The sequence below is a fragment of the Chlorocebus sabaeus genome, chromosome 7 (assembly GCF_047675955.1).
Source record: "Chlorocebus sabaeus isolate Y175 chromosome 7, mChlSab1.0.hap1, whole genome shotgun sequence".
Lineage (NCBI taxonomy): Eukaryota > Metazoa > Chordata > Mammalia > Primates > Cercopithecidae > Chlorocebus > Chlorocebus sabaeus.
In genome coordinates this window covers 95,470,799-95,490,851 of record NC_132910.1, presented here as the reverse complement: position 1 = coordinate 95,490,851, position 20,053 = coordinate 95,470,799, and the positions used below count along the sequence as shown (strand labels likewise).

The 20,053-nt window shown below is 36.9% G+C and overlaps 1 protein-coding gene across 2 annotated transcripts in view; it reads right to left on the bottom strand.

Annotated features, from left to right (window-relative positions):
- HHIP (hedgehog interacting protein) overlaps nt 1-20,053 on the bottom strand; it is a 98,579-nt gene that overhangs the window by 28,160 nt on the left and 50,366 nt on the right. For both annotated transcript variants that reach the window (XM_007999892.3, XM_007999891.3), the window contains exons 5-10: nt 9,558-9,709; nt 8,978-9,151; nt 7,622-7,765; nt 3,822-3,943; nt 1,561-1,684; nt 480-610 (exon numbers count right to left, since the gene is read on the bottom strand). In XM_007999892.3, the coding sequence (XP_007998083.1) occupies nt 480-610; nt 1,561-1,684; nt 3,822-3,943; nt 7,622-7,765; nt 8,978-9,151; nt 9,558-9,709 (847 nt within the window). The remainder of the gene's footprint in view (nt 1-479; nt 611-1,560; nt 1,685-3,821; nt 3,944-7,621; nt 7,766-8,977; nt 9,152-9,557; nt 9,710-20,053) is intronic.

Genomic DNA, 20,053 nt, shown 5'->3' with positions numbered 1-20,053 from the left:
TGAGAACATAATTTCTATTCTATTGGAAAGAAGATCTGTACTCAGATCATCTTGCTCAAATTTCATGCCCCCATGGGCAAAAAGAAAAAAGAAAAAAGAAATAGCAGGTAAGGCAAGTTTCAGATTCCAACAAAACTTTTTTATTTATTCCAAGAGACATGGATAAATGGAAAGGTTTTTAGATAGAGAATATATACAAATTACTCAGATGTATAATCAAACATTTCATTAAACATTTAAAAAATTATCTCTTCAGGACTAAAAAATTATTTTTCCTGCCTCCCATTTTTCTGCCTTATATTTTAGTATTTCTAGTATGAAAATAAAATATAAAGACCCTCAGGGAAAAGTTACTGGTAGAGAATACGTAACTGGACCATCTTAATCTCTGGAGTAGGTAATCTTTGCTGTAGATTACATTTCCAACAAGTAGAGGATAAGATTGCTATATTTATGCTTCATGGCAGATTGTACAGTACCTAGTTCATCTTCTCCAAATCCCAAGATGTGACCGGAAAAGTAGCCTCTACAGGACCCACTAGTGCCGAGACAGAGTGGTTTTTCTTGCCATTGCTTTGTCACAGGACTTTGCTGGAGAGTTAAGAAATTCCTACAACAAAACATAACATAAACCTACAATGAATACATACTTTTGTTTAATGATGACAATAAAATGTCTCAAATAAAATTCATAACAAACAATTGCTTTGCCATAGACCTGGCTTCTAAAGGGGAAAATAATAAAGCCCATAATGTGTGTGAGTACTGTGAAATTCCCATATGTGGAGAAAGTACTGAAAGATAGGATTTTGTTTGGAGGGGGCACTAAAAGTACCTGAGTATGAGAAAAGCCCTCCCCTTCATCCAGAGAATGATACTTCCTCGCCAGGACTAGAATCCATGCTGTGCTATTAATCAGAGAGAGGGACAGGGGAAGAGCATGGGGTCAGTACATTTTTCTAGTTCCTTGTAGCGACCAAGAGTATCAGCTCTGCCATATGCCTGAATGCCAGTGACTTAGGAAACAAGATTCTTAATTTGGATTTTGTCACAGAGTTTCTTACAATTATCCACAATGTGACCTTGAAAATTGAGACTAAAATTTAATTTTGTATTATTCCTACTTATAGAGACAAATTATATTAACTTGCTTAAAGTCCTGAAAATTTGGCAAAACCAAAAATCTTGAGCCTTCCAGTATAATTAAAAAAATATTTATATGGCAAGTAAAATAATAGTTTTCAAATTATTTATTGTCATGGTAAATTTATGTTGAGGATGAAGGGAAGAGCCCAAATAATATGAAAAGTCCATCTGAAGACTTCTGTGCACTTAAAAATTATTTTATGAAATTTATCAAGCCTGTCGGGAGAGCATCTTTTTGGAAGTTCTTCAATTAAACCACTATATCTATGGAACTAACAGTAAATACCATTTATGTGTGATCCCCATCTGATGCACAAAAAGAGACAATCATTTGAATATTTTGTGGCAGTTTGCCAAATGATTAATGGATATGTCATTTGATATATCATACTGTTGTGGTATCAGGAAACCTACCCATTACGATCTCCAAACACATAGCTTCCATACAGTCTTTCTGACTGGCAGCCCCGGTATACAAATCCACCAACCAAAGGACCATTACTGAACGGCTTGAATTCTAAAAGTGATGGCTCACTTTCTGGAAAGAAACATAGCATTAGATCAAATGAAACATATTTTCGTAAAGTAAAAGGAATGTACACCAAACAACAATTACTACAGTGATTTAACTCTGAAATGTGTTCTATGATACACCAAAGGGTTTCTTGCTAGGGATATTTAATGAAAGCAGTCTTTGCTAAATAATATCAACATTAAAAGACCTCCATGTACAGCTAAATGAAATGAGCATGCTCTGCAAACGCCTGCTGTTATAATTTTCAAGACATACCAAGTTTTCAATGAAATTAGAATCTGGATATTTTGGGACTCATGATTATTTACTTTAGAACCAAAATACTTTAAAAAAACGTTTAAGGCTTTACATACTAAGTTTTTTGTAGAAATGCTTCTGCATATATTGAGTAAATTGAGACAGACCTCTGTCAAAAGATATAAAATGTTTAAAAGCCTACACTTTAATGAAAATAAAAACATAGTACAGAAAAGGTCTTTAAAGATGCATTTATTCTATATGTGAAAATGTTGTAACTTAGTCAAGTAATATCTTCATTAAAATATTTTAATGTTCTGTTCATAGAGTTGTGTGGATAACAAAGTCTATTTCAATAACTCCTGATTACATGTGTACAGTCTTGTGCCTCTGTCTTTCTGTTCAGGCCATTACATACTTGGATATCTGCATGCTAATTGTAATGGAAAAGCTCTAAAGCTACTTGCAAACTAATCTGAAAATTACCCTTTATGTATTTAATATCAAATAAGTCATTATCAACAGATTTTATCAAAGGCTTTTGTGGAAAGATAGTAATTTTAATGATCTCTTCCCCTCCGTTGTGAATATGGTGTATACGATACTACAAAAAAGTAGAAAAGATAAGAGAAATTTTAAATAATGAGCACACTGAGAGGTAGCATAATTGAACAATTAAGGTCACAGACTCTTGAGTTAGGCTGCTCAGATTCAAATCCAGACTCTGCCACTTTGTATTGTGTGACAATTAATATTTCTGTGCCTCAGTTTCCTCATTTGTACAATGTGGCCAATGATAGTGCCTATCACATAGAGTTGTTCTGTAAAGGAAATGAATATAAAGTGCTTACTATAGGGTCTGGCATGTAGTAAGCACTGTAGATGTGTTTTAAAATAAATAAATGTAGTGCTGTTAATATTGTAACCAATTTTAGCTTAACCTCAATTAATGTGACTGTAGAATTTTGTTTAACCTACAAATATAGCCAAAATTCCATCGAGCTAGTGACTCATTAGTTTTTTTTTTTTTTTCAAATCACATTACTCTTTGGTTTGGCTTTTAAAAGATGCGCGTGCTCACACACACACACACACCCCTAAAAAAAGTAAAATAACTGAATACCACATGAACTAACACAGCTGCTTCATTCCTGGTGTTAAACAAATATCTGTATTGAATGAGTAAATAGAAAAAGCAATCAATTTAATAATCTTAATCTACTGTGCTTCCTGAATCATAATAATGGTTGATATATTGCTTCCTTCAAATGGAATAAATACTAAAATATCGAAAAAACTAAGTGTTTGGAACTTTATTATTATCCAACTTTATATTTTTACATGTTCTCTCTAAATATTCAAGTAATCATGTTATTAAAAATACTGCTTAAATGTCCCATTCCCGTGACTTGTTTTTGCAAGTTGATTACTTTGTTTTCTCTAAGATAAACATTTTTTTAAAAATTACATTCTTATTTGAATCACTTACAATTTTCCTAATGCTGAGACAGACATGTTGGATATTGAGAAATGTCTTACTTTTAACACTTTTCTCTGTATATAAGATGTTAAGACAAATTGCTCTCCCCTATTGAATAGAAGTTATTCATCTTGATTCTCTGATGAGCAAAATATAAGCTGCTAACTTTTGAAGGACTGTTAAATGTTTTGGACCTACTGAGAACCTTTCAATCCATGGTAATTAACCAGATGGAACCCTCAGGGCTTGTAAGAGTCACTGGAGCTTTAAAAAGTAAGCAATTTACTCCCTCATGATTGTTAGGCCAGTGTTTTTATGCTTTCCCAAATGCTCATTTTTCAGAAATCCTTTTTTCTTCAATTACTAAATATACTAAAACAAAACTCGAACTAAAGCAAAATCAGCAAATTATGCTCTACATACCATAATCTTTCCCCTTTATAATCTGTAGGATTCTGGCTGATGATCTGTTTTTTCCATTGGAGTCTGAACAAAGTATCGTTAAATTGATGTTTATATCAGTGGGATGTCGATCCACAGCACATCTGCATAACAAGAGGGGATGCACATTAATTCCTACCGTGATCTTTTCCAAGCTCACACTGGAGGTTCCTGACATAGGAAGGAGCCCTTTGTGGACTGGCAAGAATCCTATGAGCAATTTAGTTTGGATCTTCTAGAAAGCACTGAAGGAAGTAGTCCAGTGTGTTTGCTTACTTGGTTGAAGCTTAATCTCTGGAATATATTTCTTAATTTCTCTTGTTATGATTTATAATTTCTTATGTTACAAATGTGCACACTGTCTTAAAACAAATGTTAGTCTGTTCTTAAGGAATATCACCTGTATAATACACTGATAAAGTATTGTGAATAAGAACCAGTGTCACCATCCAGGAACAGAAAACCAAACACCGCATGTTCTCACTCATAAGTGGGAGTTGAACAATGAGAACACATGGACACAGGGAGGGAAGCATCACACACTGGGGCCTGTTGCGGGGTGGGGTGCGAGGGGACAAAAAGCATTAGGACAAATACCTAATGCATGTGGGGCTTAAAACCCAGATGACGGGTTGATAGGTTCAGCAAACCACCATGGCACATGTAAACCTATGTAACAAACCTGCATGTTCAGCATGCATATCCCAGAATTTAAAGTAAAATAACATCAAAAAACAAAACAAAACAAAAAAACAGTGTCACTGTCAACTCATCTCTGTGCCACACAATACAGTACTAGTTATAATATTAATTTTCAGTTTCTTATATGAATTTGCTGCATTCTAAAACTTAGGCTGCTCTAACACAGGAAAACATGTGCTCTAATTCCGGGAATATAGTAAAGCTGGTCCCTACAAAAGTCGAAGTCTTCACGTTGACTCTGTTTTCATGTTTTCCATTCCTAATCTGGGGGCCAGAGTATCTCTGTGACTTAAGCCACTGACAGGAAGCTCCATAAGAGGAGGCAGGACTTGCAACTTCATTACTATCTTCCTGTTATCTGGTTCAAAGCCAGGAATATAAGAGGGGCTCAAGGTTTGTGGAATATTTCAATCACTGAGGGACTGGGTATGAGGAGCTTGGGTTGGGGGAAGAATAAAGTTATATAATACAATTTTTGAAGTTATCAAAAGTGTGGAAAACAGGCTTGCATTGTTTTTAGGTTTCTCAGCCTTGGCACTGCTGACATTTTGGGCCAGGTAATTTTTTGTCTGGGGAGGCTGTGCTGCCAACTGTAGGGTGTTTAGCAGCATCTCTGGCTTCTACACATCAAATGCCAGTAGCATCACTCCCTTGCCCTCCACCACACCCTAATTGTGAAAACCAAAAATGTTTCCAGACATTGCCGAATGTCCCCTGGGGGTAAAATTATCCCATTGAGAATCACTGTTCTAGGCCAACAAAATACATTAATTACTTAAAAACAAAATCAAACCATTGGAGCTAATAAAGAAATTTTAAAAATAAGATACAAAAATGAGAGTTGGTGCTGGTTCTTAAGAGACAGAAGAGTCATGTAGCAATTATAAAAAAAAAAAAACAAACAAAAAACAAAACATAAACTCTTGGCTCCAGATGATCTCATTCATGACAGGGAAACCATAAGCCTGACCTGCCAAAGATGGGTTAGTTGTTCTGTGGCAACAGTCCCTTTATTGTCCTCTCTAGTTCAATGATTCACAGAAGACAATGCCTGGCAGGGATCATGATAGAGTCATGCTGTGACTTAAGGTGGAACTAAATCCACAGCGGGGAGAACATTTTCCTCTATTACCTTTCTTTGAAGATGGAGAAACTATGAGAAAAAGAGGTTTGACTTGTTTCCAACAAGAAACAGCAAATCTGGAAAGTAGGCCAGATGGAGTTGCTGGGGGCTTGGAGCTATGGCTCTGGCTGAATACCAGGTCCACTAAGAACTGCTTGACCGTTGTAACCTTCAGTTTCTTATGTGAAAAAGCACCCTGCCAGTGGCACTCTCTGGGTGATACTATAATGGTGTCATTATATGACTACAATGTCATTATCTATTTGTCTAAACCTACAGAATGCACAACACCAAGAGTGAACCCTAATGTAAACCATGGGCTCTGGGTGATTATCACGTGTCAGTGTCAGTTCATCGACTATAACAAATGTCTCTCTATGGGGGATGATAATAATGGGAGAGACTATGCATGTGTGGAGGTAAGGGTAATATAAAAATGTCTATACCTTTATCTCAATTTTGCTGCGCGTCTACCACTGTCCTGAAAACTAGTCTATTAATAAAAGGGGAGTGGGAGAAGTGGGCCTGATGGTGAGCCTTGCTGAGAAGCAGAGAGGAGATGAAGTACACAAGATATTTAGTTCAGCACCCTGCAGCAAAGTGCTTAACAAAAGTTTGCTTTATTTTTAGCCAATGATTAATTTAGTTTTCTTTCTACTTTACTAAATCGTCTTCTGCTTAGAATACTCTTGGAGGGAAGTGGAATATAAACACCAACTTCTCCTTCAGCCCTCTGCCACCAGAGGTGGGGAGGCCCCGCAGCACAGGCATCTTGCCACACATCTGGTCTGTAAAGCACCTCATCCCATGTTTTTGCACTGAGGTTCAGGACCCCCAGGAAGGTTGTGAGAAAGCTCCAGTGGGATTGTGGTGACTCAGGCTGCCTGACTTCAAAGTGTTGCTTTGTGGTGGTATCTGTGAGTTCTGAGCTCTAGGAATGGAATGTGACAGTTTCCTCCACATCCTGAACCCACCTTAAGTATTCCCTGTCGCACAGATTTTAAGATCTGCTGAGATGCCAAAAAGGAAATGAACTGTAGACTTGGGTTTGATGGAGGGGAGATGAAGGGCATGAGGGATTATAAAAATAAAAAGTTTGAGAAATATTCACCTTGCACATAGTGAACACTCAATAAACATTAAATGGTAATAATAACTTACCTAGTAAATGAATGGATGTGGCTAGATATCCCTGAGTAGGAATAATAGATCATAGACTGGATGAAGCTTTTGTTACTGAATTGCTGTATTATACTTCATAGCATTTTTACAAAATGTACCCCAAATTTCTCACTCTACATACTTTTTAGTTATCTTTTGTTTTGGTTCACTATAGTACCAACAGTTAATATGGAGTCCTTTAGTATTTGCAATGTTTTCAAAGTGATATAAAAGTTAATATTTTGCTCAATTCCTTGCAAATTAACACTGCAGCATCATATTTTAAGTGAAGCTATGATAATAAGAATTGCAATTTATTTAAAACTTACCAGGGGTCAGACACACTATTTGGTACTTTACTTACAGATTTTTATTTAATCATTGCAAGGCAGTTATTATCACTTTCATGTAATATATAAAGAACTTAAGATTCAGTGGGATTTAAGGAGACAGATCAAAAAGTGTATCTCTCTAAACTGTTCAGATTAAAGTCTTGGTCATTACACTAGTCCAATAGCGTTTATCTGATAATAACCTCTCCACATTTTAAGGTGAATTTTTCTCCATGAATTTGTCCTTTTCCTTGTCTAATCTGCCTTCTCAATCTGCTTCTCACAATAATAGAAGACAGAGTGCTAAATACTCACTTGAGTAAGGACCCGTTGTGATTTCAGAGGCACGGTCTTAGATACTATCTTTGGCTGCTCTGTGATGGTATATGCTCTATGCTATATTTTCCCAGTTCCCGGATCCCCGCCTGGCTTTAAAGCTAGGGAGAAGACAGATGTGTTCTCACCTGCCTGGATCGTGGAGCCCATGAGCAAACACTTCAGGGGGCTGGTTGGTGCTGTTGAAGTGTGGGTTGCTCCTTGGTATGGAATAAGGCACGTTGCACATGTCTGTGTCCACATCCAGCCGTAGCACTGAGCCTGTGAAATCACTGAGAAATTGGGGGACAGAATATGTGTTTTACATTTTCATTATATATCTCACCTATATTAAATATGGTGAGGTTGTTCTATTGATGAAAGAATCATCCCCTTAGTTGAAATAAAATATTAAAGTGGCTGGATGCAGTGGCTCACGTCTGTAATCCCAGCACTTTGGGAAGCCAAGGTGAGGGGATTGTTTGATGCCAAGAGTTCAAGGCTAGCCTGGCGACATAGCGAGACTCCATCTCTACAAATTTTTTTTTTTTTTTTTTTTGATGGAGTCTCGCTCTGTCACCCAGGCTGGAGTACAGTGGCGTGGTCTCGGCTCACTGTAAGCTCTGCCTCCCGGGTTCACGCCATTCTCCTGCCTCAGCCTCCCGAGTAGCTGGGACTACAGGCGCCCGCCACCTGGCCTGGCTAATTTTTTGTATTTTTAGTAGAGAGGGGGTTTCACCGTGTTAGCCAGGATGGTCTCGATCTCCTGACCTCGTGATCCACCCACCTCGGCCTCCCAAAGTGCTGCGATTATAAGCGTGAGCCATCGCGCCTGGCCTACAGAAAATTTTAAAATGAGCCAGATGTGGTGGTATGCGGCCAGGAGGATCTCTTGAGCCCGGGGGTTTGAAACCACGGTGAGCCATGATGGCGCCGCTACATGCTGGCCTGAGCAACAGAGTGAGACTTTGTCTGAATAAATAAATGAGTAATTAAATAAAATAAATTCCTTATTGTAGAAAATGAAACCAGACAAGCAACTGAACCAAGACACAGTGTGATGGTGGCTGAGGACTGTGGCATCAGTAGTGCTCTGCTTTTTTTTTTTTTTTTTTTCCTGCCTCTGTTCTCTTAATTTTTGTCAGCCTACATCTATGTATTCTATATTCCCCAAGCAGCTTCGCTGGGCGATCTTAGCCCATTACGCAGTGTTGAGAGGCAGTATGGTTGTACAGGGCCACTGCTTTTCAGTGCTGTGCGTAGCGGAGGCAGCCCCGGAGCAGAGAACTACACAAGAGTAACTCTTTTCATGACAAACAAAAGATCACATAGCATATCACTGAATTCCTCTCCATTTCATAAATGCAGACACTGACGACAAAAGTTAAGTATTTAAACAAGGTGACCTTTCAAAGATGGTTCTTAATTTACCGGTGCCCACCTTTTCTCCTGCCACTTAAACCATTTTAACCTTGACAGGAACCCATTTGTGATCAGTCTTTTACCTTAACCCATCCATTTCTTCCATATCATCCAGTGTAATCATCCCATCACCGAGAATGATGTACAAAAAGCCGTCGGGACCAAAAAGCAGTTGTCCTCCCAGATGCTTTCTGTGGAGTTCTGCAACTTCAAGAAAGACTCTGGCTGTTCTCAAATCAACTTGGTGTGGATTTTTTCTACATTGTGGGAAGAAAACAATACCATGACTGTTAAAAGATTTAAGGTGAGTCCATCAGAAAGTAAATAGTGTATAAATGAAAAAAACAAACTCCTGGCACATAGTAAATAAGGAAACATATATTTGAAATGGAGCTAATAGAAATTGCTGAAAAATCACATTATTTTCCAAGTTTCAGAAGTAGCCTTTAAGTTGAGAGATAATTGAGGAAAAATGTCAAAACCATTGTTGTTCTCAATTTCTCTTAAAGACACATAGGGGGTTTTCAGTAGGATGGAGATAATGATTTAATTATTGCCACCTTATTTGGCTACTTGTTTGCAACTTCTAAGTAAAAAGACTTATGAAAAGATGATGAGAAAAAAGATGAAAAATGTCTATGCTTCGATGCCTTTTAGTGATACCTGGATACTGTGTATTCCACAACCCTAAGAATGTGGTCATGAGGCCCGATAGCCCACCGTTCTTGGTTGGTGGTATAAGACACATACAACTTTCCATTTTTCTTGTAATTGGGATGGAATGCGAGGCTTAGCAGTCCTCTTTCATCTCCTCCCTGCAGTCAAATGAAAAACACAAAGAATTGTAAAGTTAATTATGTTCTTTATTGTGTTTCAACTGGAACCCCAAAAGAGTCTCTTTCTTTCCTTTGGATAATCTTTGCCCAACCTCCTTTCTTTTCTTCTTTGCCTACTGCACAAAAAAGGATTATAAAGCATTTCACTTTGTGGAACTCTTTAAGGGTTAGAACAAGACAATTGTCTTGTGTGGTTATCTATGCGCAAGAGTCTTACACCACTTTTGTCAAGTGATTTGTGTATGTAATCTTGGGACGCCGGGAAGACAAGTTTAAGTACTGTGAAGAATTCTTTCCTGGGTTACTAGGTTGCTTGTAGTTCATAGAAGACAAATAAAAAGGTTCATAATCAACAGTCACTTCTAATCCAAGTCTCCAAAACCTAAAACACAGTGTGGGCTGCCAACTCCCACTGTCTTGGCAATATGTTTAGAAAACAGTTAAATTGCTTGTGTAATATGTAAACCTTTGCTTTACCCTGGAGGCATCTACATCAGTTGTCACAACGATGGTGGTCTGTTCATCATAGCTAGGTAATAGGCAGCCTTGCCTATCTATCTATAAATGAGGCAGTTTTACATGAATCCCTTCGCTGTATAAGGTTTTTCTTTACAGAAGGATGAAGCAGCGGGAGGAGGCCTAAAGGCCACGGCTGGGGAAGGAGTGGGAGAAATGCTAGGGAGGAAAGGGGACACTAGGAAATTAAAGAAAAATCCCAAACAACTTTCCTGTGTTATTATACGAATGTCAAGGATTGTATACATTAGGCATGCCAAATGCTATAACAATTAAAACATCATCATGTTCTTAAATAGAAAGGCATTTTATCTTCATTTTCTGCTAATTCAACTTGTTGAAATTCAATATGGTCTTAGCCTTTGTTTTATCCCACAAGTAGTCTAGGAATTTCTATAATGAAATCAAAGTATCTAAAATTATCTAGATCAGAGGCTTAAAGTTCACATACTAATAAAGCCAGGGAGCACTTTCTCGGTGAAAAACATGGCATATAAATTGAATGCTGCAACTGCTGATAGCACATCACCTTATTTATTCCATTAAACATCATGACATAGCCTATGGCAAAAAGCTATGAGAAGTTATTCCTTCTCAAGTGTTAGCAGAGAAAAAAAAAAAAAATCTCTAATACTGCAACCTCTTCACAAGGTCATGTTCAGTCAAGGAAGCACTCTCATGTTTTTGTCCCCCACAGAATAGTATATGTTATTAGCAAAGCAAGGAACTGTTTGTAGTTCTTATTTTACATGGAGTTCAGAATTGAAAGGTTTAGGCATAAAAGTTTACTTTTAATAAACATTGATTTGTTTCCTGGCTTAGAAAAAACTGTTTTTAGATATAGATCACCCAAAGTAGAATATCCAAACTTTCAGAGCATATAAATATTAAAATGGCTGCATATACACAGAACAACCAAATCATTATTTCAATGTCAAAAAGTCAACGTTCTTGCTCATCACAATATGCATACTTTTAATTTTAATCATAAAAGTAAAACTCTAATGACTTATATATGAATGACTCTCTGTTTTACAGATTATCTTGTTCTGGTGATTTTAGTATTAACTCGAGGGTGCTGTTTTTCTGTGTAAATCTTCATTATATAAAAATCTCTTGGCTTTCTCATGAGACACTGGAAGCTAGGAATGTAAGTACAATTTGACTGTAGAGAAGCCACTGAACATTGGAACCTCCTTGACGGATTGTCTAATGAGGCCCAAGGGCGGGATTTCGTTTGTGATTAATTCCTCCCTCAAATATATTTCCCTCTAAAGCTGTGAGTGCAGGTTAAGTACTGCATGCCTACTTCACAAATGTTTCTGTTCCACTATAAGCAGCTTTTGCTGAAAGTAGTTCTTTGTAGTTTTTAATCAAATCATCAGAAATACAATTTGAATTGGATAGCAACATGCTTTAAAACTGTGTTGGTTGCTTTTCAGGAATTAAGAATGTAGAATTAAGGCACTGTAGAAAGACAGATGGGAAAAGAGATTTAAACAAATCCACAAGTGATGGAGGACAACCATTCACTTTAGAGATATCATCTATCACAGAAATGACTTTGGGGGCATTTTTGACATTTACTCAAGTGCCAAATATGGAAACAGAATGAGACATGTGAGTGACAGAGAAATAAATCAAAAAAGCAATTAAAAAAAAGTCAGTAATTCTGAATTTTTCAGATAATAGGATTTACAATTTATTAATCATTACATATGGTCTCATTTTTGGGTCAACTTCCAGGTGCAAAGTAGTTTAGAAATTTTACTACTGTTAAGTCATTTCAGGGAAATACTCACTTTCATAACTACATCGATGAAAACAATTTAATATATTATGTAAATATCCTAGATTTTCTTGAATCTAGATTGAAAAATTATATAACAAGATTCTTAAATGTTCAGAAATTAGAAAGGAGAGATACACTCCTGTTGTACCACACTGTGCCAGGAGATTAATGTACTGAGAGCTCATGTTTCACTTGAATTAGACTTCAGAGTTATGTTGTCTATTTAATTAAAATATATTACTGACAAATTATGATTTAACTCTCAAATGCAAACCTATCTCTAAGGTCTGGGTCATTTTTCAAGGTCTTATGAAGAAATAGGTCGATTGGGCACTGAAGGGTTAATTTTAGACCAGGGTCAGTTAGAGGCCACACCATCAGAAATACCACCAAATATTTAAGGTTGCTTCAGCTGTAGTCTTCACTAGGACACTGTCCTAGCCCAAGAGCCTGGATGTTGGTGCCTGGAACTGGGACTGGCCAGTAGACCAGATCTCCCAGGCTCCTGTACTTCCTTCTATTATCATAGTCCCCTTTGCCCCAGCTCTGACTGTGTGTGTTCAAAGCCCCATTCTGTTGGTCTAGTCCCCTAACCCAAAGACTCCCTTTTCTCTTCACTCTGTTTCCAAATCCGATAATGCAACTTTAGAGGCTCAGTAGAAAAAAACAACAAAGCCCTGGTGTCAGTATTACTAACTGCTCTCCTTCTTACCCCTTCTCATCCTTCCCCTTCATTATGTGTGGTTTTATGGCTCAGAGAATATGGAATCAAAATCATACACTCCTTCCAGAAATGTCAATTATTGAATTAAGTCTAGGGAGCATCTGGGGAGTTTTTATTTTATTCCTGAGCTTCTAGTGATTAGTTGAGCCAAGCTGGCTAAAAAGGGAGAAAAACATATTAATAGAATGGCAAATGGAAGATTCGTGATTCAGGCAGTCGTGCCTTTCAAAAAGACACTGACTTCTAACATTATCTTGTTTTTTTTTTTTTTTTTTTTTTGAGATGGAGTTTCACTCTTTTTGTCCAGGCCAGAGTGCAATGGCTCAATCTCGGCTCAATGTAATCTCCATCTCCCGGGTTCAAGTGATTCTCCTGCCTCAGCCTCCCCGGTACCTGGGATTACAGGCACTCGCCACCATGCCCAACTAATTTTGCATTCTTAGCAGAGATGGGGCTTCACCATGTTGGCCAGGCTGGTCTTGAATTCCTGACTTCAGGTGATCCACCCTCCTCGGCCCCTCAAAGTGCTGGGATTACAGGGGTGAGCCACTGCATCCCAGCCCTAACATTATACTTTTAAAAACTGCTAACCAATGTCCAAAATGTTTATCTTACTCATGTGGAAAGCAGTGATTTGTCCAAATATTCACATCATAATTGTACTTCATTATTAGCACTGAGCACTTTGTATGTTGTGCTTCTGGGAATGCACAGACAGCATTGCTAGAACAAAACTGAAAGCTAGAAGGGCAACAAGTAACTTACCAACAAGATTTTAGGGTTTCCTCAGTTTGGTAATGCTTAAAAAAAAACAACTTACTGACTTGAACCTCATCCAAGCTTCACAGGCTGCCACAAGACCCCTCTTCCCCTTTGCTCAGCTCTTCAATGCTACATTAACTTCTGGACAGCCCTACAGCAAACACAAATGACTGCTCAAATTTGGAGTGTTGAATGATTTGAAAATAATGTTCCCACAATTTGGAACCTGGAGTCTAATTTGTTTCAGAGAAAATCATAAAACCCTCTTCAGGCACTTTTAATAAGTGTTTAACTATCTGCCATTCTAGTTATCAGTCAGCTCTTAAAAGCAATTTCACAGGGTCCACAGAAAATAGACAACCACAAAATGAAGAGTACTGATAACTTTAATGTAAGTATAAGATTAGACCTAGTGCTGCAGCTTTGGGATAAATTCTTCCCTGGTGAATATATCAAAGTTCTAACCAATTAAGGATATTCCCTTCTTTGAATAACTAAGTATCCATTTGAAAGAAGAGATAATCATAAAATGATTATAACATAAAGTATTTTTTTCTTTTCTTTTTTTACACATGATTTCACTCTATCACCTGGCTGGAGTGCAGTGTCACAATCGTGGCTCACTGCAGCCTTGAACTTCTGGGCTCAAGCGATCCTCTTGCCTTGGTTTCTGACAGTGTGGGTATTACAGGCGTGAACCACCGCACTCGGCCCTATTTTTTTCTTTTTAACAGACACTGTAGGGCAACATCTTTCACTGTGATATTTAAAAGACAGCATTCTCTTCATATTTTAATGTGGTTAAAGTTACTTTTTTTCTGATTTCTGTTTTTGCTTTAAATTTGCCCTAATGTCCTTCAGGAATTACTGACTTGTACATTTTAGGAAACACAATTTTTCTTAGTGACTTTTTGGGAAGTGGCTGACTTCAAGTTCAGTCATCCACAACATGACCCTATGATATTAAGAAAGCCATGAAACATAAACTAAATAATGTGACACTATGTTGAAGACATTAGTTGTTACTGCCTTGTCAAAAATTTTATTTTACATTTATTCCACAAATACTTATTGAATACCCATTATGTGTTGGATATGGTGCTTAGGGATAAACAATTAACAAGAATAAATCCCTGCTCTCAATGAGTTTATATATGGAAGCAAGTAACAAAGTATAATTTTGAATTTTGAGTTGCTTCATTCCCACCATACTTGGAGATTTTTGAGGAGAATGAACAATGCTACACTGTTGGAAATGTGCATGGTCAAAAAACAAGTGTTAAAGATAAGAATTCAATATTTTTGGTAACTTCTGACACAAAGATTAATTTATTTATTGGCGCCTGACGTTTCTCCACTCTAAAACTTGCTAAGAAAAAGAAGAAAAAAGAAAAAAAGCTTGATTACATAAAAACTAAATTACATGAATAAATAAGCAGAGTTTCTACAAACAGTAAGACCATCTTGTAATTTATGTTATGTACATGACACAGGCACACAGGTATGAATGAAGCTCTCTAGTAAAATTGTTGCTCTCTTAATGCTCAAGGAATTTTTAAGAATTAACCTAAGAATAGAGTGGTGGTATTTTGAATTCCCTATAAGATATACACTTTTACCATAAGGCAGGCTTTCACATTTCTTTTATTAACTGTCATTTTCTTGCATATGTTTTGCTGATATGTATCATGAAAGGAAAAAAGAGGAAAAAGAGGACTTGGGGCTAACATGTGACCCTCTCACGCAAATCTATGCTTTCTCTTAGACTGGAACTATTTGCTGGTTGGAAATGGGAAAAGAGGTTTGTTTGAGAACTGTTAGTTCAAGCACAATTGTATTCAGATTGTATTCATTTTCTATTGCTGCTATAAAAATTTACCACAAACTTTGTGGCTTGAAATAATACAAATTTCTTATCTTAATTTGTAGATTAGAGTTCAACATGGGCCTCACAGTTTATAATAAATGTTGGCAGAGCTAAGTTTCTTTCTGGAGGTGCTAGGAGATAATCAATTTTCGTTCATTTTCCAATTTATGGAAGCCATCTGCATTTCTCAGGTTGTGTCTTCTTTCTTCCATCTTCAAAGCCAGCAATGGTGGGTTGAATCCTTCTCATATCACATCACTCTGACCTCCTTTGTTTCCCTCTTCGACTTTTAAGAACTTGTGATTACACTGAGCCCACCCAGATGATCCAGGATAATCTTCCTATGTGCTGTTTAGCAATCTTAATTCCATCGCAACCTTAATTCCCCTTTGCCATGTAAGGTAACATGTTCACAAGTTCTAGGGAAAGGACAAGGGCATCATTTGGGGAGGGGCATTATTCTGTCTACCACATGAATATTTTAATCGGTTTCTAAAAAAGGCTCCCAAGGATTTATGACTTGCGTCTTCATGGTCATGCCCTCCTGTGAGCACTGAAAGAGGAGACTGGTGAAGTTCATATATAAGTTACAACAAGCTCTTTCTCATAGCTGTCAGTATTGAAAGAATAACCAACATTCTTCAGAATGAAGTGAAAGTATCCTTCAGAATTGAGGAGAAGGAGCGAGAAGACCATGTGATAAAATGTGGACATGGAAAACTTTCACATATGAATTCAGGTCAGATCAAAACTCCCAAGTTAGTCAAACGAGTATCCAAGATACAGAGAAGGTAAAATTAAATAAATTAAATATATATAAACCATTTTATACTAACTGGAGGACAATCTTTGCATTTTAAGTTGATTAAAGCTGTGTTATTTTGCTGTGTGTATAAGCTGCAAAACACATTGCAGAGCACTGACTTCTTTACAACTCTTGGAAAAGATAAGGAACATCGCTTTTCAATAGCTCCAAAAGTCTAAATTGGTCTCAGAACAGGAGTCAATCCCCTGAGGTCCCTGAGCTAGCTTATGGGAGGGACTGAATGATTTGTTTCTGTGATATTAAAAAAATATATTTGTTATTTGTCTCCAGTTGTTGGCACAAAGCCTCTAAAACTCTTGGAATTTCCTGAGTGATAGGAGTGCATTTTGTTTTTCATTTGTAAGGAACTACTTTAATCACACCTGATTTTATACTAATAAGCTGACTTTGGTGGGCTTCTAGATAACTTCAAGATGGGGGCTGGTAGCCAGAGGAACCCACCATGTGATTAGAGAATTGGAGATTTCAGCCCACCCCACAATCCCAGGGAGTGAGAGGGGTTGGAGGTTGGGTTCAATCACCAATGGCCGGTAATTCAATCGTCAATCATGTCTGTGTAGTGAAACCTCCATAAGACCCTAAACAATAGGGTTCACAGAGAGAGGCACGCCCAGAGAGGGCAGGGAAGCTCTGCACAGCACCCCCTTGCAATATCTTGTTTTATGCCTGTCTTCCATTTGGCTGTCCCGGAGTTGTATCCTTCATAGTAAACCAGTAAATAATAAATAAAAGTGCTTTCCTGTGTTCTGTGAGTCATTCTAGTGAATTATCAAGCCTGAAGGTGAATTATGGGAACTTCCAAATTTGTAGCCAGCTGGGCAGAAATGTGGTAGCATGGGCACCCCATTTGTGAATGGTAATTGAAGTAGGGGCAGTCTTATGGGGCTGAGTCCTTAACCTGTGAGGTCTGAGCTAAGTCCAGATAGTTTCAGAATTGAATTGAACTAAATCGAATCATTGGCGCACAATTGGTGTGGGAGGACTGGTGGGTGTGAGAGGAAACTTCTCATTTGGTGTCAGAAAACACCCCAGAAAGAAGGTTACTTAGCCCATTCTCTTTTTTAGGGAAATGGAGATCATGATCAAGTCCACTTGAGAATACTTCAAATAATTTGGTAGTTTTCTTTTCATTCATAAAATTCTTACTCTTGAACTTGACTTTTTTTTTTTTTTCTTCTAAACTTAGGTTTGGGAAAGACATAAAATATCTCATGTCATTTTGTAATCCACTCTTTTGGCTTTTCTGACCTGCACTATTCTCTGAGGATGCAACCAGCCACAATAAACTAAGGACCTATCACTTCTAATAGGAATTCTCCCTTTTCATTAAAATTTCCTCTACTTTTCCGGATTTGGTTTTCCTTTAAACTTACTCCAATTAACGGAATACTGAGGCTCAACTTGTCTCTTCTCCTTAATCATGTTTACTCACTGTTTTAGTCCTCCAAGAAAGTACAGTTGTGAAAGGCTTAACAATGGGGATTCCTTCTGAGATGGTAGAGCCTACTACACACCTAGGCTATATGGTATGGCCTATTGCTCCTAGGCTACAAACCTGTGCGGCATGTTACTTTACTGAATACTGTAGGCAACTTAATACAACGGCCAGCATCTGTGCATGTAAACATAGTAAAGGTACTGTAAAAATATGGTGTTATAATCTTATGGGACCACCGTTGTATATGTGGTCCATTATTGACTCAAATGTCTTTATGCAGGGCGTAACTGCATATACAATTTTAAAATGCTGGGGGGGACACAAGCTCACCTCCATCACACTCCATCACACCTGACAAAGGAATCTGTCCTGCTTTAGATAACACTGGAGAGCTGCTAGAAGATAACCAGCAATTCAGAATTTTAGGAAGCGTGTCATGGGGTATATAATCTCTGATATGTGGCAATTGGTCCATGTCAAATATATGTTTAGGATTCTCAAGCATTTTATCTTTTGAAGGTAGCAGATGCAAAGACAGATTAGAAAAGTGCGAATGGGAGAATAAAAGAGATTCCACACGGAAATCATCTACCTGTAAGTGACAGTAATTCTCTTTTCTACTTTCTTCAAAAAAACAAAATAAATCAGTCATACTAGGTTTAAGTTACAGCCTACTCAGAGTGAAGATATTGGAAGATACTGGAAGTGGCTATTTTCTAGAATTTCTAGTTTCATAGCTCCTTCTTATTCCATATATGAATGATCTTTTGATGTTTCCACCTATGGGGGAAAATGTATATACATACTCAGTTATACACTTACAACTATTATAGTCACAAGATTTTATGTATATATATGATTTATTTTATATAAAATTTATATTTGTCAAATGGAATTTAATTTATTGTCTTCATATTACTATTTCCTCCCTAGGCTTTTAAAGCATTTGAACTGTGGCATGTGATACATTACGGCGTATTAGAGATTGGATTGACTTGTACCTTTTATCTTGCCCGGGTAGCAGTCGACAGCTGTGGAAACTTTAATATAAGTGCCCAAGGAATCCAATATAATATCAGAGAATGACTTGAACACAAGGGACTATCTGGCTCAATATGCATCAGATGTTAATAATATCCATAGTTTTCCAAAGTTCCATTTTCTAAAATATCTTCTCAATAAGACAAAATGATCTAATAAAATTAAACTGTATGAAACATCTATTTGAAATAATAAAGTAATAAAACAATAAGCCTCCAAAAAGCATAAACCTTTCTCAAAAAGAAAATCCTGGCAGTAAACAATTTTTTGAAGAAAAAAATATAGAAATATTGGTGACACTTAGAGAAAGCAAAGCTTTTATTCTGTGCACTTAGGCTCAATGAAAATAAATTAATGATGGTTTAACAAAACTACAAGAATATTCTTGGGAATAAAAAATGAATAAAAATTAAAATTAGAAAAAACTTTGTAACCTTACAAAACTATTATGAACCATAGGCTTAAGACTTGTTGAACAAAAAATTTAAAAATATATTCTAGATGGAACTGTAAAAGGGTAAAATATTAAGCTAACTAATTTGTTAGACACAACAAAATGTTAGATACAACCAAATGTTAGATATGTAAATTAGGAACAAGTCTCCAGTATACTGTAAGCTTCTTGAAGGCAGAGACCACATATTGGTATTTCTGATTTCTTACATAGTACCTCATTGACAGTGGAGGTACTGACTGAACCTCCTTGTTATAGTACAAATAGGATGTACTGAGTTCTTACTGCATCCCAGAGACTGTACTAAGTGATTTTCAAGCATTATTCTGTTTAAACTTTATAACAACTCTAAAGTTTAATACTGTTTTATTATCTTTACTTTCCATGTAAGGAAACAGAGGCAGAGAGGAATTGAGTAACTTGCCCCAAATGCGCAAATAGAGGTAGCAAAGCAGAGATTGTCTGTGATTGGAAGACACACAATGAGAACTATTATGTTACAATGCTCTACCAAGTACTTCCTAAATGAAGAAATGAACAAAAAGAGAAGAAACTATATTCTTTTATCAGCACCTATTGTTCATGAACTGAGGCAGTTTTGAAAGAGTCTTAAGTAACTTGGGTTTCTGAAGTTCTTCAAGGCAATAAAATGAAGCTCATCCCTCAGTTACTTTAACTCATATATATTACTTTAAATTAAATGACATAGTCATTTTAACTTACGTGGGATATACCGAAGTATGTACCTCAGTTATGTTAACACAAAGGTTAATTTAGGTTTTAAGGTAGTGTTGTGCCAGTAAATGGCCTGTTTGGGAAAAAAAAGAGGTGTGGATTTGCGTAAATTTGTGTGGCATAAATACTGAGGCAAAGGAAAACTTCTTGGTAAATATCTTCAATCTA